Source organism: Coffea arabica, chromosome 7c, assembly GCF_036785885.1.
Source record: "Coffea arabica cultivar ET-39 chromosome 7c, Coffea Arabica ET-39 HiFi, whole genome shotgun sequence".
NCBI lineage: Eukaryota > Viridiplantae > Streptophyta > Magnoliopsida > Gentianales > Rubiaceae > Coffea > Coffea arabica.
The window spans coordinates 8255936-8277624 of record NC_092322.1 but is presented as its reverse complement, the minus strand read 5'-3'; the positions used below and the strand labels follow the sequence as shown (position 1 = coordinate 8277624).

Genomic DNA, 21689 nt, shown 5'->3' with positions numbered 1-21689 from the left:
TGTATATTTTTGGAACGGGGTGCACAGGTATAAAAAGATTAGTCCAATAAAATTGGGATACTTCCTGTATCACGAACAGAAAAAAGAAACCACTTTTCTAACTTGCAAATCAACAAACAAGATAGTGAGTAGTATTATTCTCCGAAAATCTGAAGCTTATAAATATTCTTTAATGACTCGGCTTGTTCTTAATAGTGATGGACAAGAGCGTGTTTTACTAGGAGGACTTAAAAAAGGTACAAAAAGGGTTCCTACCAATATAATGCTCACCTTCCCTGAAAGAATTGAAGCAAAAAGCAAATTGTTCCTTTTCTTTTATTCCTGCAAAGCATTTTCGTTCAATTGTTTTGGACTAAACAGGAGATCCAAAGGAGCAGATTTTTGAGGATTTTAGGCCCCCAATTTTGTATACATACACAGACACCAAATCAAAACCACCCCCCCCACCAACTTCTACCGCATCTTCCTTTGTTTTTAAAAGTGTACTCTCAGATCAGCGGACTGAACCACCACCCTCGCCACTTCACCATCACCACCCCCCGGTTATGGCCATGTCAGCCGCCACCCCTCATTCCCTCCTCCTCAAAAACCCAACCAACCCCCTCAAACCCACCTCCACCCAACTCGCCGCCTTTCCCACCACCACCCTCTCCCGCCTTGCCACCACTCGGAAGCCCATCTCCATAACGTGTTCCGCGGCTACCACAACCACCCCTCTTCCAACCACCCCGTCAACCTCCGCCTCCTCAGATCGGGTCTTCAACTTCGCTGCCGGGCCCGCCACCCTCCCTGAAAATGTCCTCTTAAAAGCTCAATCTGAGCTTTATATCTGGCGCGACTCTGGCATGTCGGTCATGGAAATGAGTCACCGCGGGAAAGATTTCCTGTCCATTATCCAAAAAGCCGAATCAGATCTACGAACCCTTCTCAACATTCCTTCAGATTACGCCGTTCTCTTCCTCCAAGGTGGCGCCACCACCCAATTCGCTGCCATCCCACTTAACCTCTGCCAACCGGACGACACCGTCGACTTCATAGTCACCGGCTCATGGGGCGACAAGGCTTATAAAGAGGCCACGAAGTACAGCAAACCCAATGTGATCTGGAGCGGAAAATCTGATAAGTATACGAACATTCCCAGCTTTGATTCGTTAGAACAAAGCCCGCGCGCCAAGTATCTGCATATATGCGCCAATGAAACTATTCACGGCGTTGAGTTCAAGGATTATCCTACCCCCAAGGATCCGAATACTATTCTTGTTGCAGATATGTCCTCAAACTTTTGCTCGAAACCTGTCGACGTTTCTAAATTTGGCTTGATCTATGCTGGGGCGCAGAAAAATGTTGGTCCGTCTGGGGTGACCATTGTTATCATCAGGAAAGATTTGATTGGAAATGCTCAGCCGATTACGCCGGTAATGTTGGATTATAAGATCCACGCTGAGAATAATTCTTTGTACAATACCCCTCCTTGTTATGGGATTTACATGTGCGGGCTGGTTTTCGAGGACTTGTTGGCTCAGGGTGGATTGGTGGAGGTTGAGAAGAAGAACAAGAAGAAAGCTCAGATTTTGTATGATACTATTGACGCTAGTAATGGGTTTTACAGATGCCCTGTTGAGAAGTCTGTCAGATCATTGATGAATGTGCCATTTACTTTAGTCAAGCCTGAGCTCGAGGCTGATTTTATTAAAGAGGCTGCTAAGGAGAAGATGCTGCAGCTCAAGGGGCATAGGTCGGTTGGAGGAATGAGGGCTTCGATATATAATGCCATGCCTTATGCTGGAGTTGAAAAGTTGGTTGCTTTTATGAAAGATTTTCAGGCAAGGCATGATTGAGAACTGAGAGATATTTGTAGCATTAGTATTACATCTCTTGTTCTGGGATTTGTTCTGTTTTTGTGGTCATTTGGGGTTTTTTTTTCGGTCTCTTGAATTCTTGCTTTATTTTGGTTAGCAATTGAAGAATACTCTAGAATCGAGTTGTAGTTTCACTCTAGATTTGAGTTGTAATTTCGGTCCTGGATGAAGTATGTTGTCCAATAGAAGGATATGCTACCTGTTCTTGTTAGCATACAAGGATGATTAATCAGAATGATCAGAATAAGCCGAATTTCTAGCAAAAGCTTCATCTTTTCCATATTACGCGCTGGTAGTAGTTCAGAAACTGTCTCAAGGGATTTTTTTTTTTTTTGGCCCCGATAACACTCAGTAAAAGAGTTTCAGCGCTACCATTTTACCAGCCAACGACAATGCAGCTTCAGTAAAACACTTAATAATTCTGTGTGGCAAGTGTTCGGGAATGAATGCAATCATCATTTGCCCTTATTTGAGCAGCTCATTGTCAGACTTGTTCAAGCTCAAGGCATCGAGCAGAATGAATGCCAAATCTTCACCAAATTACCAGAACATGTAGCAGTAACTAAAAGCATATATGCATCTTAGAAAGAAGGAACCAGCATTTTCTATGTCATCCTCTGACGGGAAACAGAAAGCAATACAATAGATGAAGCATAAGAACATTTATAGATGAACAAAAGCTGCTTAACCAGGCTTCCATAATTCTATGGCAACTTGGGGCGTGAGGATTCATTCGTAGGCCTCATCTTTGTGATGCTTGGTTTTGTGAACCATGTAGTGTACAGAAATTGTTTTTGGGGCCCTACATGGTTGCATATGATCCTGAGCTTCTGCCGCTCCCTCATCCATCTTAATACTATTTTCATATGCCTTTTGCTGGTCAATCCTCTTAATCCAACTTCCTGCCCATGCCATAAAATCAAACGTAAAACACTTGTAAAGCTATGCTTTTCGATAGAAAACACTAATCTGGTGCTGCAAAGAGCTCTTGCTAGGTCTTAAACTAGAATATCAAATTATCCAAAATCCACCAAACATAATTCTGAAAATGATGAACAACCTTAAGCAGAGAAGTGAATACCTTAACACGTTCCCAAGTGTCGGAAACTGTGAGTGGACCATGTTCCTTGAGGATATCAAAAATAGCCCTCGTGATGGTTTGGGTTTGCTCAGGTGGGGTTTTCAGTTCTATGGGTTTCATCTTAGGCTTGGGTTTCTTCGAAAAATACCTGACTGCTGTGGCAAACATGATGCTCTGTTTGTTGAATTTAAGTCCTGTGCACTTAGAAAGCCAAACTTTGTTTCACAATCTCATTAAAATCCAGTCTGCAATGAAACATATCCATTAGCAGTACTATAAGCGAAAACTGATATCCCATTACAGCATTTCATCGAACAATTGGACTGCATAAAGTGAACACCCATCCATGGATCACGTATGATCAAATGAAGTAGAGAGAAAGACCTTAGAATAGCTACCGCTTCACTTGAAAGATCCTAATCCCAGAAAAGGCTGCGTAATCTTGTTTGTATAAAGCTGGTTAGGATGCCTTAGTCTTCAGTTCAAATATTTTTATTTCCTCCAAAAGCAGCCTTTGCTTGGAAACTCCTTTACCCCTGTTTCTTGTTGACATTGATCTTGACAGCGCCTTAATCTAACTTTCCATGTACTTAGAAGGCGTGTTTCGTTGGGGAATAGAACCACGTCTTCTTATGCTCTCGAATCTCGAGTATGATTCCTTAGTAAACAGGGACTGAAATTAGTATTAACCTAAAATTGAAAATTAAAAAAAATATATTATTCGACAATTTTAACTCAAAAAAATTTACCTCTCTAGGAGATCGACTTCATTTTGAGATTAAAAAAAAAAAAATATCTCATTTTGGGGAGATTGACTTGACCTTGAGAGTTAAAAAAAAAAAGGGAAAAGTTGATACCACTTGAAGAATTTTTTTCTCTCCCCCTTAAAAGAAGAAGAAATTGAGTTAAGAAACAAAAGGAAGTCAATTTTGAGGAATTCAACTACGCTTGGAGATAAAAAAAAAAAAAAAATTGAGTTTCAAAAATCGGCTTGAACTAGGAGTTGAATTCTACGAAATACAACATTTGTTTGGGAATTGACTCAAAAAATTGATTTCCTTAAGGCAAGCTTTCCATACCTAATGAATATGAATAAAAGGCATATTATTATTATTTTATATTTGTATCTTATAGTAAACCAAAACAAAGAGTAAAAAGAACTAATAAAGCACCTGTAGAATCTTCTCCTAGAACATGTAGACTAATAGTCCTTGGTATTGGATTAATTTATAGTAAACATAATCATTTTACCATGAGTCAATGGACTTCTGAAGACTAAAAGATGAGAGCACCAACTCTTTTTCTCATGCGCAGATTAATTGCTTGTTTTGAAGATCAAGTAGTTGATGAAAGTAAAAGCGGATTCAAGATGGTACCATTAACTTGCAAAAACAATCAACGTACTTTACAAAGTTTGGACTGTACAGGAAATCACTTCATCATGATAAAGCCCTCAAGGTCAAGGGTCCATCTGCTGCCTCTTGGTTTCTGATGTATTCCTAAAACATTCTCACACTCCAAAATCTATCTTACATATATCGGTACTGTCCCGTGAAGGAGGAAGTAGACTTCCACCATCACAGGAAGAAGAATGATGCTACAAGATTTGTACTAATGGGATTACTCCCTTTGGGTACAGGAGGAAAATCCCAATAACTCTGCAGCTCTGACAAAAAAGGCGTTTTGTTTGAAAATAAAAAGGCATAACAAAAATTTCAGCCATCATTCCTGGTGTCAAGAAAATGAGAATCTAGAGAAGAGAGACAATCCAGATCCTACGCCATCACTTGCTGGGCTAGGTGGAGCAGCAGTTGAAGAGCGGTAAGCATTTTGACACTTCTGCACCTGAACATGCATATACAATACTTTCTTAGCAGGAAAAGGCCACCCATTTGCAGTAATAAAAAGAATTATACACTTCAATCAGGCAAATAATTCACCTCATCTGGGCTAAACTGGAGAAGCATTGCAACTACTGGCAGCAGAGCTTCCACTTCACCTATTCATAGACAGCAGAAAGATGAAAATGTTAACAGACTGCTGGAAAAAACATCATTTCCAATGATCTACAGAGAAGCGGGAAAGATAATACCAAGAAAGAACCTTCCCATAATAAAATATTAATAATAAAAAAAAAACCTGTCTCAAGAAGTTTCAGAATAACATTTTTGAGATATGTCAAGTCCACCCCTTCCCGCTTCTGCTTTCTATCCATGTTCCTTAGTTCTTCCTTCAACATGGCTACCTGCACAGATCATGGTCAAATTCAAGTCAAAATATAAGAGAATCAAATGCAAACACAGCACAATCTTGACACAAAGAAAGAGGTAAAAGTATGAGCCACAAGATGGGGAACAACATTTATATCACACATCATACACATGTAGCTTATATATGCTCCTTTCACACTCAACTTCTCCCAAGTAAACAATTTCATAACGAATTCAAACTCAGCGGTTTTTAAATCCAGTAATAAGTAGTTGACAGCAAGATACAATAAAAGCAACAGAAAGAACCTTAAACCAAATCTACCTGCTGGCTGTGGAGACGATTTTCACGTTCAAGCTCTTCAATTTCTTCCTGAAAACAAGGTGTTGAAAAATTGAAATTTGTGTAAATAAACTGATAGAAGATATGATGAACAAAACTTACTTGAAGTGCAAAAATGTGCCGTTGTGATTGGGCAAGTTCCTCTTCCCTTTGAGCTTGTTGTCTAGCCAAAATCTGGAGTTTAGAAAAACAAATACCTATCAGCAAACATAGTTGTTGAAGCACTCAACAATACTTATTTTCACATAATGCAAAAAGAGGAATTAATCTTCCTAACAGTTAAGAAATAGTATGACATACTTCGGCTTATCTCATGCATTAAGACAATTTACTATTTCCACTTTTTGATCTTTATGAAGTCCAACGTAGATGATAATGCAGTTCAACAAATATAAACGACACAGTTATTGAAGAGTTTTCTCCAATTCATCCATCTTCAATGACACATTTTTCACCTTCTGCCCCTACAGATTTTCTGTTAAGAAAAATTTTCTTCATTTCCCATTTTTTGTTCCAAGTAGCTTTGGCCAGTGGCAGTGCCTATCTTTTTTGAAACCGCTGAGGGTGGGTAGCAACTTCCTCTGAAACTTTTCATGTGGAACAGCTTAGCAGAATGTAACGGGGAAATTTTGTGCTTACTAGGATTTGCTGTTCTGCTGCAGAGGTACTTGAATTTGGGGCATCGTTTTTACCAGGACCTGCATTCATCAATTCCAGAATGAAAATTTTGTCTCATAAGCCAATTGCATAATAGAATTGACAGTTTCACAAGAACATTGCAACTCATTGCTAATATATCGAGTCAGAGGCAAAATAATACCTGAATCATCAATATCTACGCGATCAGCCTGGGAATGTGAAAAAAAAAAATTATCAAACATAAGAACGTAGCACAATGCCAGTTCAAACAGAGCATACTTTGCCCCCAAAAAAAAAAATAACAAAGGAAGACAGGTATCCAGATAGATGAATGGTGAATATATGAAGGTTGAATACGCACAGAAAAAGCAAGGACAAACCAGAAGACACAATCAGGCATAGTCAGCATTATTTGCACATATAGGTCAATATAGTTATGCATCAACAACCTTCTAATTAGGACTGTACTTGTTATCTGGAAGATGACCATGTTATAGAGGAGCCTTATGAGTTGCTGCTCATAATGTAAGCTAACTTTACCTGTTCCTACATCTTAAAAAAAGAGTTCCCTAATTTCGACCATGCAAACAATAAACATGACTGCATCCAACACAGATACTATGTAACACAAATATCCCAACAGAGCATAGATAGATACCGATGGCCTTGAATCTAACAACTGACGAAGGCTCTTGTTATCATCTAGAAGTCTTGAAATCTCTTTGTCCTTCTCCTCCATCATTCTATCAGCAAGTTCACGAAAAGAATGATAGTCATCCTACAAATTATCAAAACATTGAGGTCAGTGAGGCATCAGGCATCTCTATGTTAAAATACAAATACAAGGATTAATACCTTCAACTTCTTATTTTGTAATTTAATGTCCTGAAGTTCCTTTTGGAGAGTTTGACCAGAGGACACCTCATTTTCAGCCTTCAGCACTTCACACCTCACTGGTAGATCAAGTAAAAGTGTTATCTCAAACTCTTGAAAACCTGAACTGCAAATGATATAATGAATAAACTGGTCATAAATCAAATCTATATCTGTTCAACATACATCGCCATGTTTCTTCCACATTTTGAAGGTTTACTTCCCATGCCTCCCTTTCTGACCGGTGGCTAGAAAGAGCAGAGCTTAGCTTGATCTCCATGCTCTTAACCTGTTGCTCCGCAATGCTAAGTGCTTCATCTCTGCCAAGAAAGTGAAATTTGAGAAAAAATTTGACAGTCTTTCTGTTTAATTTACATATGGCAAAGTATAAGACTTATTATCTCCAATACAAATCACACTGCTAGTTAATTCTTAACTTAGCCACAGAGAATTCCATCTAAGCTTCTTTTTCAAAAGTGAAAAGACTCTTCTACTTCACAAGCAGCCACTATTCAGGAGTAGGAGAGGTAGTAGAGTTTCAAAGGATGGAACTAATCAATCTAACATATAACAACCAATTTTAACATTTTTTTAGCCACTGTCTTCCAGGTCTGCAAGTGCACAAATTATCCGAGATACTACAAAGCAGTTATACAGCCAAACACAAAGTTTTCGTTCAGACGCCAGCATATGACCACAGAAAGTATTTCACCTTGCAGAAAGGTCCTTGGCATGACTAGCCAAAGCATTTTGCAGATCCTGGAGGGCTTTGTCCCTCTCAGCAGATAAAAGCAATATTTCTTTTTCAGCCTCCTGAAAAATGAACAAATTTGAATATGTGAATATGACACAAATGATGCTCAGCTTTCAATTTCAACACAATAAATACTATTAGTACATACTTTATAAGCCTCCTCAAGGGCTTTCAACTGTTCATTTTCCCTTGCAGCTGCTAGCTCAGAATCTTTCCTCTGAAGAAGTGCATGTGCCCGGACCTTATAAGAGGAAAATTCACTCTCTAGCCGGCTGATCTGCACAGCACAACATAAGAGAAATTCAAAAAAGAAGAGAGGCGACAAACAGAAGACATTTTAACAAAAGCAGAAAGTACTTCAGCCACAAGAAAGAGGAAGCTTCTACAAATACAAGACAATTTAAGTGATAGCTCAATATATGCGCTATCACAACCATTGTGCAGACAACATCAACTTAGAAAAGAGCTTTTCTGAACACCAATTTGAATAGCATCAAGGATGATCCCCTTATTTCCTTTTCACAAGATTCAAAGTAAACTTTTCACATGCACAAGTGGTATCTCTTGCAAAAATTCAGTACACCATGCAAGAAAATCAAATTTAAAGAGTCTTCTACAGTAAAACCCATGCAGATAACATGGGAATCAACCAAGGGCAGACCACAAGGAATATCACATCTATTTCTACTTGTTTAAAATTATTTTCCAGATAGCCAAGAATTTTTTTTGGAATTATCATTTTGATGAGAACTTGGTATGGTATATGCTCATGACAGGGTACTCTGGGAAAAATTCCTCAAAATCTAACATTTCTAGAAAATTAGCAGTTTTTCTTCGCCTTCATTTGTTTCTTTTTTTTTCCCCCTATTTTGCTATTAATCATTTTACATAGATTAGACATCCATGATGTCCTGTTCACCCAATGAACCTACTGACACATAAACAATGCCAGGCTAGACTCAGAGCATGTTAATGACAGAGCATCAATATGCAAAGGGAGTGGCTACCACAGCAGGCTTCCATGGATTGACCAAGGCTTCAACAATGCCCAACAATAGATTCCCTTCAAATGGTTATACACGATTTCATGGATCGACCTCAAACAACTAGAGCAGTTTCAATTTTCAGAAATCACTAATTGCAGCAAAATTAATATCCTTCAACAATACTTCTTACCTCCTCTTTTGCTGCCAAAAGTTCAGAATCCTTTTGGTTTATGAGCTGAGCCTGCACAGACAACTCTGATTCCAATTGACCTGAGGCATAAGGAAAAAGCCATAAGCTTATGATTGTGAACGGATGACAATCAAGACTATAAAGATTTATGTATATACTTCTCATCTTGGCAAGTTCAACTTCTGCACGTATATAGTTGCTCTCAGAAGTCTCCAGCTTCATCCTGAGTGACTGAGAGACCATTTCCAAACTCTCCTTTTCCTTTTCCTGAAATCATGGGTGATAAGTAAAGCTAAAAAGAATAACATATTTGATATCAAGTACTCAGATGTGTCAATGCAAGAAGGATTGTAAATTTTGCTAGATGCTTACAGAATTGTATTCGATCAATGTACATGACATTGGAAAAGCTATACATTTAATATTAGCAAACCTTTTATGAACAGTAATTATTAGCAAATTCAATCAAAGCATGAAAATGATGATTGAATATGGTACCATGCACTAAGAAAGCATCAAAACACAATATGGTCCAGGCTTTCATGTTAGCGGAAGACCATGCTAATATTACTATATTTTGAGCTCATACATGCTCACTTTTCAGGTGTATAAGCTCCCCTTTGACAGTTTCAACAGCAGCTTTGAGTCGTGCTGCTTCACCACTTGAAGCTGCATCCATCTCTGCAATCTTAGACTCTTTCTCAGCAACCAAAGCCTAAAAAGAGACAGTGCACAACAGCTAACTTCATTCAGTACTTGAAAATTTTGAAGCACCAACAAAATGCGGTTGATCCACTGTGCTAATATTGTATATATAAGGCAAATGTAAACAAGAAAAGCAAAGCAAAGAATTCATGGAAAGCAAAAACAGTGCAAGCATGGAAATAAATGCTCCTACTCTATATACTGATATGTATTCAGATGAGAGAGGAAAACTTTTTCAGCAGATGTACCAGCTTGGACCTCAATGTTGCAACTTCCTATTTTCCAGAAAGGTAGAAATGCAAAATATCTGTTTCACATTATAAATTGGAAGGATGCAGAGAAAAAGATATAACAGTTCTTACCCTCAAAGATGAGATTGTTTCGGTAGCTTTACTTCTTTCAGCTAATGCATCTGCTATCTGAGCTTCCAAACTCTCTATTTGCTGCAGTAGAAGAGGGGGCATAATTACCAAGATATCATTTTTGTTTATTAGAAAACAAACTGGTGAATAAGCCAGAGAAAATGTCAATTCAAGGACACATATAATCTTTTCACAAGCATCTGTATGGGTTTACCATCTGGTGCTTTGAAGAGAGTTCAGCCATCGCAGCTAGCCTTTTCTCTTCAGCTGCCTGTAATGATCCTCGCATGTTTTCCAACATCTGTAATTATACAAACGCAAATAATTTTGGTCTCCGAATATCATGTAATAGACTGGCATGGATTACAGTCAAATGCACAGTCAACGGTTCATAGCTTTTTGGAACTGTAAGTTAAGACGACCGGTTTACTATTCTATACCTGCTCTTTTTCCAGAAGCGATTGCTGCATTGCCTCAAGAACATTCTCTTTGGGCTCCAATGAATGACGTAATTCTTCAATGTTGTCTCGAAGCCTAGACGCGCAAGCCAACAGAAGAATATCATCATATGACCAGCAAGAAGGGAAGAAAATAAATACTCATGGGACTAAAGAACATATATTCATTCATTCCAGTAGGTACATAGGCTGTTATAACCAGATGGACCATCAAATACTCATTCATTTTAACAAGAAATGAATTTTATTCATTAAAGCCTAACCAAAAGTTCATCAGAATCCTATCATGTCTTCAAGAAGTAGATTCAAGAATCCTCAATAATTACTAAATTACAGGATGACTTCCAATTTAGAGCTATATAGGGGACATACTTATTGTTTGCACTTCGTAATTGCTGCCTCTCAACATCAATTGCTTTAAGCGCTTCATTTGCTTGCTGGCGCGTGCGCTCAAGTTCTTGCTGTACTGCTGATAATTGGGATGATGACTGTTCAGCCTTCTCATTGGCATCACGAAATTGGGCCTCAAGATCATCTTTTTCCTGGAAACAAGATCTCCAAATACAAACTTAACTTAATGCCTGAACAGAAATTAATCTTTGTGACCCTGAATTTGGCCTGAAGACAAAGTACAGTTTGAATCAAGTTGAGCGTGTATATCACCATATAATATCACTACTCATAATGGTACGATGTTGTGCAAAAGAAAAGGAAAATGGTGAGAGAAAACACATAGAAACAGTTTATTTCAAGACACCTCAAAATTACCAGAGCTACCACCAAATTTCTTACAGCAGAACATACAAGACATGAGATTTAACTTGTTCAGATTAAGAAACCTGAAACGTACATGATATAACTTAGTTCTCATTAGTTTGCAAATGACAACTTTGCAATGCAGGATGGAAAAGTCTCCCACTAAATAGGCACCTCATTCTCTAGAAAAGAAAAAACACGCGAGGTAATCTTGGCCCCCAAAGATTTGTAATAAGATCAATGAAAAGATGCATGCAATAAATATTTAAAAAAACCAAATACCACACAAAGCAAAAAAAGGTCTACAATGTCAACTGTTGATAATATTATATAACAAAAAAAGAAGTAAAATTTACCTTCTGAACCTCTTGAATCCGCTGCTTTGCTCGTTTATGCAGCCTGTTCAATTTGGAATCAAGTTCTGAGTATCTTTCATCACGTTGTTTAATTTCTTGATCCATCTTCTGTTGAGCTATGCCAAATAAACCAGTAAATGAGTTTAGATTTACAAGGTAACCCAAAAACCTAGAACTAGAGCAGAGATGGTTCAATTCATTTAAGAGCTTAACCAAGCATTTAAGAAAACAGAAAAGGAATCAAATCCTATCATTTCAAAGAAGTGAAGAGCCAGTTAACATAGATATAAAAGAAGCACACAACCTTCAGCCAGTTGAGCAGCAAGCTCTTGGGCCTTTGCATCAGCCTCAGAATATACTGCTCGAAGGTGCTTGAGGGCTTCCTCTGCAGCATCTCGTGTTTGTCTTTCTTCCAAAAGTTCTCTCCTCAAGGATTCTATCTGTTCTTCAAGCTCTTTCACACCATCACTTTTTTCTTGAGCCACCACAGTTTCTTTATGAGGAGTGATCCCATCAGAATCCAAGCGGAGATTCTTCAGTCCCATCAACTGGGACTTCAAGTACTCATTCTGGAAATTGAGCTCCACAACCATTTGCACAAGTTTGTCATGACTGTCACCAATCTCTTGATCCCTAATGTGTGATCCATTCGCTATCACAAGTTCTCCCTCCCTACCATTGTTTATGTCAACTAACTGTTTCTCTGGTGTTGTGGCATCTTTCTCCAGTGTTTCAACAGATTCAGCAATCTGTGCTTCTTCTGAGGACATTATTACAGTGGATCCCAAAGCAGTGTGGTTGTTTGTTTCTTTTCCTGTTTCTTTATTTAAGGGCACATGCAAATAGCAATCCCGGTGCCACCTAGAAACTGATGAAATCAAGTGAAGACAAAAGCAAATATCCAATTGCTCAGTGCATGGTTGATGAAAGAGACATTTATTCCAAAGCAATCACATTGCAATCAATAAAGTCGAGAAGTTGTCATATAAGTGACTGTAAACAATCAAAACAAAATAGTGCAAGCTACCAGACCAAATTGAGAACTAAATTTGAGGTTCTAAGGAGAAAGGGGGAAAAACAAAACTAGAAATTTCTTAAAAAAAGGATCAAAGTTCAAGTTGATGAAATTGGAAGTTTAGCAGTCAGAAGTTTATTCCAGACTTCAGTATCCCACGGATGCATCTGCTCAGCCACCAAGCAATTACCCAAAAGCACAAATCTCATATCCCAAAGCGATTACTGAGAAACTAAGAACGAAATGCAACTTGTGATAAATTACTCTACTTCATATTTCCGAGAATTTTGAAACCGTATCAAGTGAGACTTGCTATCAGAGATAATGAAACATAAAAAGATGGGAACTTTATAGCTCCAACCCAATATAATCACACGGGTTTTAAAAAAATTCAGTACAAGTACAAGATGCATCCAGTAATCCACAATGTGATTCATGATTGCAGACCACCCTTGTAAAGACCTCAAGTAAAATCCATGCCCTTTACGAGTGTGATCGTTCATCACCAACTAATAACTGAATAATGAATCTTAGTCGACATAAAAACCATGATATACTAGCTGGTAGTAAATGGCCTTCCCAATTCTTCCCAAGTTGGCAACCAATATAAACCAAGCCCAGTTTCCATAAGTTTCAAATGAACTTTACTGGGGTAATTACAACATCACATCAATCAGATCCATCCTCGACTATATTAGATAATTTCCGCGGGAACATTTTACCAAACTACCTCGTACATTCAATGCTCATACATATACAATCAAGAAATACAGGTTCATTATTGTAGAATCTTGAAAAAACTAAACGAGCTATTCCAAAAAAAAAAAATAATAAAGAAACTACAGTTTAGAATATGAGATAAGAAGAAAATTTTCACCTTTTGGAACAAATGAGAATCAGCCCCGGCAGTTGGAGCACCCTCGATCTATCAGTGCCCCAAAAACGTCTAGTATGTCCCGGAATTGATTGCTTGGATTTGGATGGATTGATTCAGAATTTTCAGCCCCTAATTTTCGTTTTGTCCAATTCGACACTAGTAGTACTTTACAAGTACTATTACACAATTGGGAGTGGATTTTTTTGTAATTGCGGAGACTTTTGGGGAAAGGAGGGAGAACTCGGGCACGAGATTAGATCTCGTGCTCATCTGAGCTCTGGCGTTTCTTTCGTTGACGGTCACGAGTTTAGTAGAACCAAGCTGGTAAAGGGTTCTTTTAATAATTTATTTTTGTATTAAAAAAAAGGAACAAAGAGCAAAGGAGAAATTATTGATATTGATGAAGTTCAATTAAATACCCCTAAATAATCCAACTGAGTTATAAATTATTGCAAATCTAATAAGGTTTGATACGATGACTAAAGGACTTTTAAGGCCTGTTCTTGTTGCTTTAATTATGGAAGGAAGATGATTATAAAACCAAAAAAAAAAAATTAACATAAAATAAATTCAACTAAAGTTACTCTTAGGTGAATTTTCAATTTTAGTTTTGGGCTAGATTTAATCAAAGCACAAAAGCAAATGAGAATATATATATATATATATATATATATATATATATATGTATGTATGTATATGTGTATGTATAAACACACACACACACACACACACACACACACACACACACACATATATTATTCAGAGTCAATCTAATACTATCAGCCTTTACAACATTTAAAAGCAACTAAAGTTGACTAGTTGAGCTGTAACAGTTAACAATTTGAGAGTCTTAATGTCCAACTCCTGTACGCTTTGATGGAGAAAATACATGACAGTTTCCCTTAAATAATTAAACTTCATCTTTTCATCATACAGCTACAAGGGATTAAGGCCCCAAGTTGATCCCAAGTTGATGGTAGTAAATTAGGAAATGTCCGACTCAAATTCCCTCAACTGCAATTGATAGTTATTCGGAAGAGACGCATTTTGTGAAGCATTTTCATCATCATACATGAGAAGAATTACAATGAATATCAGAAATGAACCAAAAAAAAAAAGGGGCATTCGTCAAACTAATCCATCAATCACGTCAAGCGATTTTAGATCTCCTCACACTACAGGCATTTACATGATTGAGTGGTCTATCCAATCTCTGACTAACTTTTATTTTCCTATGACATTGAAATTGACAGGGTGAAAACACAAAAACGTCTCCACCCCAGTTGTTGAAGTAAATGGGGAAATGCATTCGACAGCACTTAGGTCTCTACTTGTGCATCTCTGGATGTACCTCCATTTTCTCGAGGGCCAATCATTTCTGCAAACAAACGCGTGAAAGAATCAGAATGAGAGATTTAAAAGATGTTCATTCCAACATATCCATTCACAAGGAAAGTAGATTTCTACCCACTTTGCTCAAGTAGAATGGAGTATACATACACTTCTCGAAGAAGAGGACTATATTACGAAACAAATGAGTTGTTCAAACCAAAACTAGCAGAAATCTCACCAGAAGATCTGCCTCCACTGGAACGAGCAGCTATGTATTCAAAAAATTCTCTACTGGCATCTGCACACAGAGGACAGAAAAAGACAAGCGAAAGTTGGTAAATAAAAAATACCAGTAATCAGGTTTTGTGTTTTCTGATAGCTGCATGATTTAGAAGGGAGATCAACTCTCCAACTTGCAGAAAACATTGCAAAGATGTAAACTTGTTTTCTTTATATTCAGCAGGACATCCCTGTAATGAGTTTCACTTGTCACAGTTTGATAACCATTACTTTCGTGAAATACAGGGGACAATGTGGAAGGCAAACCAACATGTAGTAGTTGTCATTCTATTGTCCAATTTACACACTCCAACCAGCCAAAGTACTTCATTTCATAGATCTATTTAAGAGTTAGACTGGATGAATCATAAATAAATAGATAAACTATTAGTAACTCTCTCTCCTTCCTTTTCCCCTTAAACCTCATAGTTTGTTAGTTAACATGAAAGAAGGGGAATGCATTTTCGAAAGTTTTCATGTTTATTGGAGCAGGCACAAGCTATCTGCCCAGTAAAGCATAGTTAACCAAATATAGACGAACTTGTGGCTGACATACCATGCTTCATTGTTAGAGAGGGATCTTGCTCATCCACATAACCAATCACCTTTGCTGGAATTCCGGCCACCATGCTTCAAACCAAAAGGACACGGTCATAATTGTGTAGAAATGGTGAACACCTAAGACTCACTAATAAGTAATGGCACCGATTCTAGCAGACAACATAAATGCACATCACAGAACTGGACTCTACCTGTGAGGAGGGACATCTTTTAGTACCAGGGCACCAGCAGCTATCATTGCACCTTCACCTATTCTTATGTTCCCCAATATAGTTGCACTAGCTCCTATAAGTGCACCTTGACCAACTTTTGGATGCCGATCACCAATTTCTTTTCCAGTTCCTCCCAAGGTTACGCCCTGCAAGATTTTAACAAAATGAAGAGAAGATAATGAGAAACAATCAAAGAGTTGTAAAGAAGAATTTGCAAGATTATTATATTCTGTTAACATACTAATTGCAGCATTTTGTATCCTATTCTTGATTGTCTATTTTCGGCTACTGTCAGTTACTATTTCGTAAAGTAACAAGCACACTGTCACTCTTAATCTGCAGTGGTAATTGGTAAACAACAAGAATGCTCCCCTCCCCCAAACCAAAAACTACCACCACCTCCCCCACAATGCTAGTACCTTGAAATGGACAGAAAATTTGTTGGAACAAAATTAAAGGGAAAAATACACATGAAACTCATCAGAAATTTCAAGTTAATACTGGTGCAGAGGTGCCTGGAAGAACAAATTGAACCATTAAATGAACATGTGAAAGGTAGTTCCTGGATGCTGAAATCATTGTCTCCACCCTTTCTACATACCAGAAGCTATTTCTACTTTCTCTTATTCAATCTTTTATCTTTCTCTTAATGTCCTAGCAAAATTATTCAAAACCAGATCACCTGACGACCAACTTTTCTTTTTCAGTTAGCGGTCAGCTTGAGCAACTTTACAACAGTTCTTTATTCTTTAAGAACATGCACTTCTAGGCACATAAACTCACTCTTCATCCCCCGCAAGGAGGCCAGGAATTGAGATTTTGTTATCTGGTATCATCCGAAGTACAAATCCTGGAGGCCATTTACAACTGAAACTCCAACAACCTAACAGCTTTCTCATTCAAAGCTATACAGGTCAATGATAGAAAAAGTGACTGTTACCTGCATTAGCGAAACTCTATCCCCAACAACAGCAGTCTCACCAATCACTATACCAGTAGCATGGTCCAAGAGAATTCCTTCTCCAATTTTTGCAGCTGTACAAAAAAGCAAGCATGAGGGAGAGTAGATGAGACCTGGTGCCCATTTCAGAGCATGGCGTCATATATTGAAATGTTTCTCAAATCCAAAAGCTCAAGACTTAAGCTTCATCAAGAAGTTTGTTGCTAACTATCTCTGAACGTCTTTCAAAACATTTCCAAACTTTCAAAGAAAAAATTCAAACAAAAAGTACTTCTAATAGTGGCCCCCAAATGAGGCATCAGAAAGCAAGCAAATTTAAGCACAAGCAGGCAATTGATTAGTAAAAGTTCGGGTGCTAACTTATTATGATATATACTTATGTTTCTGAACAAAATAAATAACTCAAGCAGCAGAATATATCACATAAGTGCAAAAAACTAAAGTAAATAAATATTACCTGGGTGTATGTCAACTCCAAAAACCTGGAGATGCAAAATTAATCTTGTCAAACATCATAACATTCAATCCACATTGGAATCTGAACATTCAATCCACACTGAAGCGTACAAGAACCAAATACTACCTCACTGACACGACTTTGTAAAGCTGATGCCAAGACTTTGCGTCCTTGGTTCCATAATGCATGTGCAACTCGATGTGTTTGTAAAGAATGGTATCCCTACAAACATATGTTTTATACGGATCTGAGTATGAGAATATGTGAACCAATACCAACTAAACATATAAATAAAATGTAGTTAAACACATTCTATGTAACGCCTAACAACTTCTTCATCTGCCGGATACAGAGATTCTGACCAGTTGGGCTGCCCTTTTAAGACTAGACATTCACCCATATCAATTTTTAAAAGTCACATAAATGAATCTAACATAATACATATATATTACAAACACAAATTACTAGTTCTTTTCACTGAGAAATAAGCCACAACAGGCTCAGTAATGTCATGGCACATACTGGCAAACTAATACTAGAAGAAAAGTTAGTCAACCAAATGAAATGTGGTGGAAGATTGGAAAGCAATACCTTCAGGTATAGCAGAGCAGAGCAATATGACAAACAAGAAGGATCCCGATCTTTAAATGCCTGAGAAATAAAAGAATGCATGTAAGAACCATATCAACCAGAAAACATGACTACAACTTTCATAAGAAAATTGAAACGACTTTGTGGTGCCAATTAAACACCTGTATATCATGGCGAATTGAACGTTGAATGCCTCGATCATGCATTATTACATCAGAGAAAATATCTAGTAATTGTGTCGCCAAAAGTGTGGGATTCTGCAGACGATTGGCAAGGACAAATGCCAATGCTTGCTCTAAACAGTGATGTGACAATATGCTTGCATACAAGAAGCTGCTTAAAATTGGCTCCTTTTCTGCCTGAAATTTTGCATATCAGGAATAGTGACAAAATAGTATCAAAACCTTTTATAAAACATCCGTCAGACAGTAACAACTATATGATGACATCGTCTAAGTCATATTTCTCTATTAAGGTCCAGCAAAAAATGTACTTTTGCATTAGATTTTCATACTAATATATCTTTACATCTCTGCTTTTCTCTCACTTTTTCCTCCTTTTTATTAATTGGGGCATACAAACCAGTTTCAGGGCAACTTTACTCCCACAAAAGTATCTGAAAAGACAAAAACTTCAACCAAAAAGAGTAGGACCAAAATCAATTCTTTCTTCAGCCTGTAATCTACATATTCAGTGTTAGAACTAAAGTAGCATTTTCTTGTCAAATGATTACATAGGAAATTAAGAAATGTAACTTAAATGGACAAATGCTTCAGATTCAGTGTTCTGAGAAAATGTGGAAATGCTTCCTCTACAATCCTCAAAAATGTCACAGGCCATAAAAGTAATTAATAAATAAAAAGAGGAAAGCAGAAAAAACTTAAAATTAGCCATTACACTGCTTGTCAAGCATAAAAATCTTTTCTTTCCATCTTTAACCAGTCTTTCCTTCTAATCCTCCAAGCCCTTTTGATTATTTTTACCAATTTCATCTAAAAACAACCAAATTTCAGAAGGCATATAAATTTGGAAGCAAAATGGATTACATAGTGAAATATTACAATAATTGAAGTGAGTAAACTTAGTAGAACTACTCCATATAAATATTACCTCCAACTTAGCTTCTTCTCCGACAGCATCCCAAATAGGGTCACCAGGTTTACAACCAGACTTGGCAACCGAGGCCACTAAATTCGGGTCAGGCTCCGAAACAACACCAACAGCATAAACAGGAAATACTCTCTCCAACCTCAACTCACCTGGCTGCTGCTTCTTGGACTTCGACCCAGCAAAATCCTCCACCTTGACCGCCTCCTTCGTCGTCTCTTCCTCTTCCAAAACCGTGTGGGTAGATATCATTTGGGCCGAATAAAACCACCTTTCCTCACTTACACAACCCATTATTTCATTCTCCCTTATTGTTTCATATCATCAGAAAAACTGTTGAAGAAAATTCAAGAGAGTCAGTAATTAAAATACTGGGCACTTGAGTTTTGCTACTGCAGAATTGAGAGGGACATTTTTATAATTCCATTTTGGAATCTGTCTTTTGGGCCTTGGTTTGCGTCAAGTGAGACTTGGATGAAATGGTAAAAGTAGAAGTACTTGGTAGAAAGGGGTTTGGGGCCTGTTTTTTTTTTTTTTTTTTTTTTAATTTCAATCTTTAGCTGAGATTAATTTCTTAAGATTGTATAGAGTTTCGCCTGAAAAGATACATGAGAGATAGCAATCATAGGACCTATTGATAAATTACTAAAGTAGCCGGACTACTGTGGGCTCTTTTTTTGGAGTTTTTAAAGGGTGGGAATTTCGTATTCTATTTGACCACTTATTCTCTTTTTTTTGGGATAAGATAGGTTTCTATATATATATTATAGAGAATGAGAAGGTCCGAAGAAATCCTAGAATAAATCGAAAGGAATTGCATCACTGTCAGAATTAGACCGGTGCAATACGCATCGTCTGAATTTTTTAAATATGGCTGACAAACTGGTGGTTGTCACTTGTTTCTCTTCATTATACAGGTTTCCGACAAAGATTTCTATTGGCTTTTGGGACCCCTAAAGAGACCCGAAAGGAAGAATTAACCATCACCCCATGAATTTGATGACGTGACTTGGTTTTATGAGTCCATATTTTGTGGAGGACGTGACTGAAATCATAACACTAATAATTGTTTTTGTCTTGTTTAAGTAGTGGGATGTGCTGTGACCTGTGAGTATTAGCAAGTCAGTGTATTAAGTATAAATGAAGTGCCACCGAGGAGTAGTTCTGAAATATAAATGAAGTCTTAAAGGATGTAACAATATAGTGTACTAAATATTTGGTATATATTTAAGACTCCTTAGCATATAATAATATAGTGTACTAATTACTAAGTACTTAGTATATGTATATGTGTGGCAGTATTAGCATTTGCTTTATTTTGGATTGGGGTTTTTGGATGGATTCTTCTTGTGAAATTTTCAAATTGTGTTTGGATAGGAGATTATTTGAAATAATTTTTTTTTTAAAAAAAAATACTGCAGCACTTTTTTGATGTGATGTATGTGAGATAAAAAAATAATAAAAAAATGTGATGATGATATAAGCAAGTCAATGTGTGCAAATAAGGTGTAACCCAAACACTAAGTATATTTTGAAATGGGTACGTAGTACGATGAGATTTTCTTGCTAAGTTTTATTTTGTCAATTACAAGTGGGTATTTATTAGGACAGTTTGTTTTTTAGTTGTGAATAATTTAAACTTTGAGAAAATATTACACTCAATTTTTATTGAAGTATTAAGTATAAATGAAGCTGAACTACAAATTTCAGCATGATATGGTAACCATGTTGTAGTTCATTTAATGCTTGAAAATCTATGTCTCTAAAACTCAATTTGGTTGGTAGAAACATTAATATTATTTGGATGAAAATGTATTATCCTATCCAGCATGAGATTTTGTGAATCATGACTCTATCATTGAGTACCCACAATTTGTAACAAATGAAACTAATTGTAAATTAATTTTCAATACACGGACACGCACTGAAAATAGTTTTACATTAGAAAAAAAAAATAAATTATATACAACATAACTAGGTTGATTTCAAAGTCAAACCTGATATTTTAAGATTTTTCTAGTGGGGAGGTCTGTTTAAGTTAAAGTACTTGTCTTTCTAATTGATCAATTTCAATCCTTTACTTCTAATGATACGTGAATGTGTAATTCATAAACAATATCAGAAGTTGGCATTGCTGAAGAATCGAGCGGAATTTAAGGATAATAAATATAATAAAGAAGATGAATGGAAACTAGAGGTATGCGATCATTTCCAACTCTATGAGATTTTGGATTCAATCCTTCTGTTAGTCTTTCAGAAGTGAAAATCTGCCAATTGCTTAAAAAATTGTCGACGTGTTCCTTAAAAGCACAGAATATATTTTAGTGCTGCCCTCAAATTTATCAGATCACATCGATCAGGCATGTTAGAGTTTGCATGAAAGTCAATTATGGGGAGATTATAGGAATTAGTTGAAAATTTTCATACTTGCGATGATAAAATAGTGTGTCTATTTGGATTGAAAATAATATGAACATTTATTTTAAAACAATGTTATATCACATTTTGTGATATGATATACATGAAGTACAAGTATCCGTCAAAATAAAAATGATTGAAAAACGTGTTTATCACACAATAAAAAGAAAAAAAAAAAAAGAAAATTGGCTATCCAAACACACAAATTTTTTTCCTTTTTTATTGTGTTAGGAAAGTTTAGATGAAAAGTATGTTACTCCATTCTAAAATCACAGCATATTAGAGAGAGTTACTGATTAATTTTTTTGAA

The 21689-nt window shown here is 36.8% G+C and overlaps 4 protein-coding genes across 7 annotated transcripts; 1 reads left to right on the top strand and 3 right to left on the bottom strand.

The window, feature by feature from the left end:
• Nucleotides 1-205: 205 nt before the first annotated feature.
• Nucleotides 206-2124, top strand: LOC113699312 (phosphoserine aminotransferase 2, chloroplastic-like). Its single transcript, XM_027219596.2, has one exon. The coding sequence runs from the start codon at nt 546-548 to the stop codon at nt 1836-1838; it is 1293 nt and encodes a 430-aa protein (XP_027075397.1). The 5' UTR covers nt 206-545; the 3' UTR covers nt 1839-2124.
• Nucleotides 2125-2418: 294 nt separating this feature from the next.
• LOC113699313 (uncharacterized) lies at nt 2419-3598 on the bottom strand. Of its 2 annotated transcripts, XM_072057561.1 has the most exons (3): nt 3325-3598; nt 2941-3185; nt 2419-2761 (listed from the first exon to the last, which is right to left on the bottom strand). In XM_072057561.1, the coding sequence occupies exons 2-3, from the start codon at nt 3106-3108 to the stop codon at nt 2564-2566; spliced, it is 366 nt and encodes a 121-aa protein (XP_071913662.1). In that variant the 5' UTR covers nt 3109-3185; nt 3325-3598; the 3' UTR covers nt 2419-2563. The 2 variants fall into 2 exon arrangements, with proteins under 2 accessions (XP_071913662.1, XP_071913661.1); XM_072057560.1 differs by having other exon boundaries at nt 2941-3598.
• A 689-nt stretch (nt 3599-4287) lies between these two features.
• Nucleotides 4288-13613, bottom strand: LOC113699078 (protein GRIP). Of its 3 annotated transcripts, none has more exons than XM_027219160.2 (22): nt 13462-13613; nt 11874-12437; nt 11570-11685; nt 10830-10999; nt 10440-10533; nt 10214-10300; nt 10000-10080; nt 9522-9647; nt 9091-9199; nt 8933-9012; nt 7905-8033; nt 7715-7815; nt 7189-7322; nt 6985-7082; nt 6788-6907; nt 6311-6338; nt 6130-6188; nt 5593-5664; nt 5473-5520; nt 5080-5185; nt 4881-4939; nt 4288-4785 (listed from the first exon to the last, which is right to left on the bottom strand). In XM_027219160.2, exons 2-22 carry the CDS (start codon nt 12337-12339, stop codon nt 4675-4677), a joined length of 2394 nt encoding a protein of 797 aa, XP_027074961.2. In that variant the 5' UTR covers nt 12340-12437; nt 13462-13613; the 3' UTR covers nt 4288-4674. The 3 variants fall into 3 exon arrangements, with proteins under 3 accessions (XP_027074961.2, XP_071913660.1, XP_027074964.1); XM_072057559.1 differs by having other exon boundaries at nt 4454-4785; nt 11874-12430; nt 13462-13600; XM_027219163.2 differs by lacking the exon at nt 13462-13613 and having other exon boundaries at nt 4454-4785; nt 11570-11677; nt 11874-12097.
• Nucleotides 13614-14453: 840 nt separating this feature from the next.
• LOC113700115 (serine acetyltransferase 2) lies at nt 14454-19547 on the bottom strand. The gene is made up of 10 exons (XM_027220580.2): nt 18965-19547; nt 18016-18213; nt 17855-17914; nt 17390-17485; nt 17264-17288; nt 16786-16880; nt 15825-15991; nt 15629-15702; nt 15032-15091; nt 14454-14839 (listed from the first exon to the last, which is right to left on the bottom strand). The coding sequence occupies exons 1-10, from the start codon at nt 19253-19255 to the stop codon at nt 14781-14783; spliced, it is 1125 nt and encodes a 374-aa protein (XP_027076381.1). The 5' UTR covers nt 19256-19547; the 3' UTR covers nt 14454-14780.
• Nucleotides 19548-21689: the final 2142 nt, after the last annotated feature.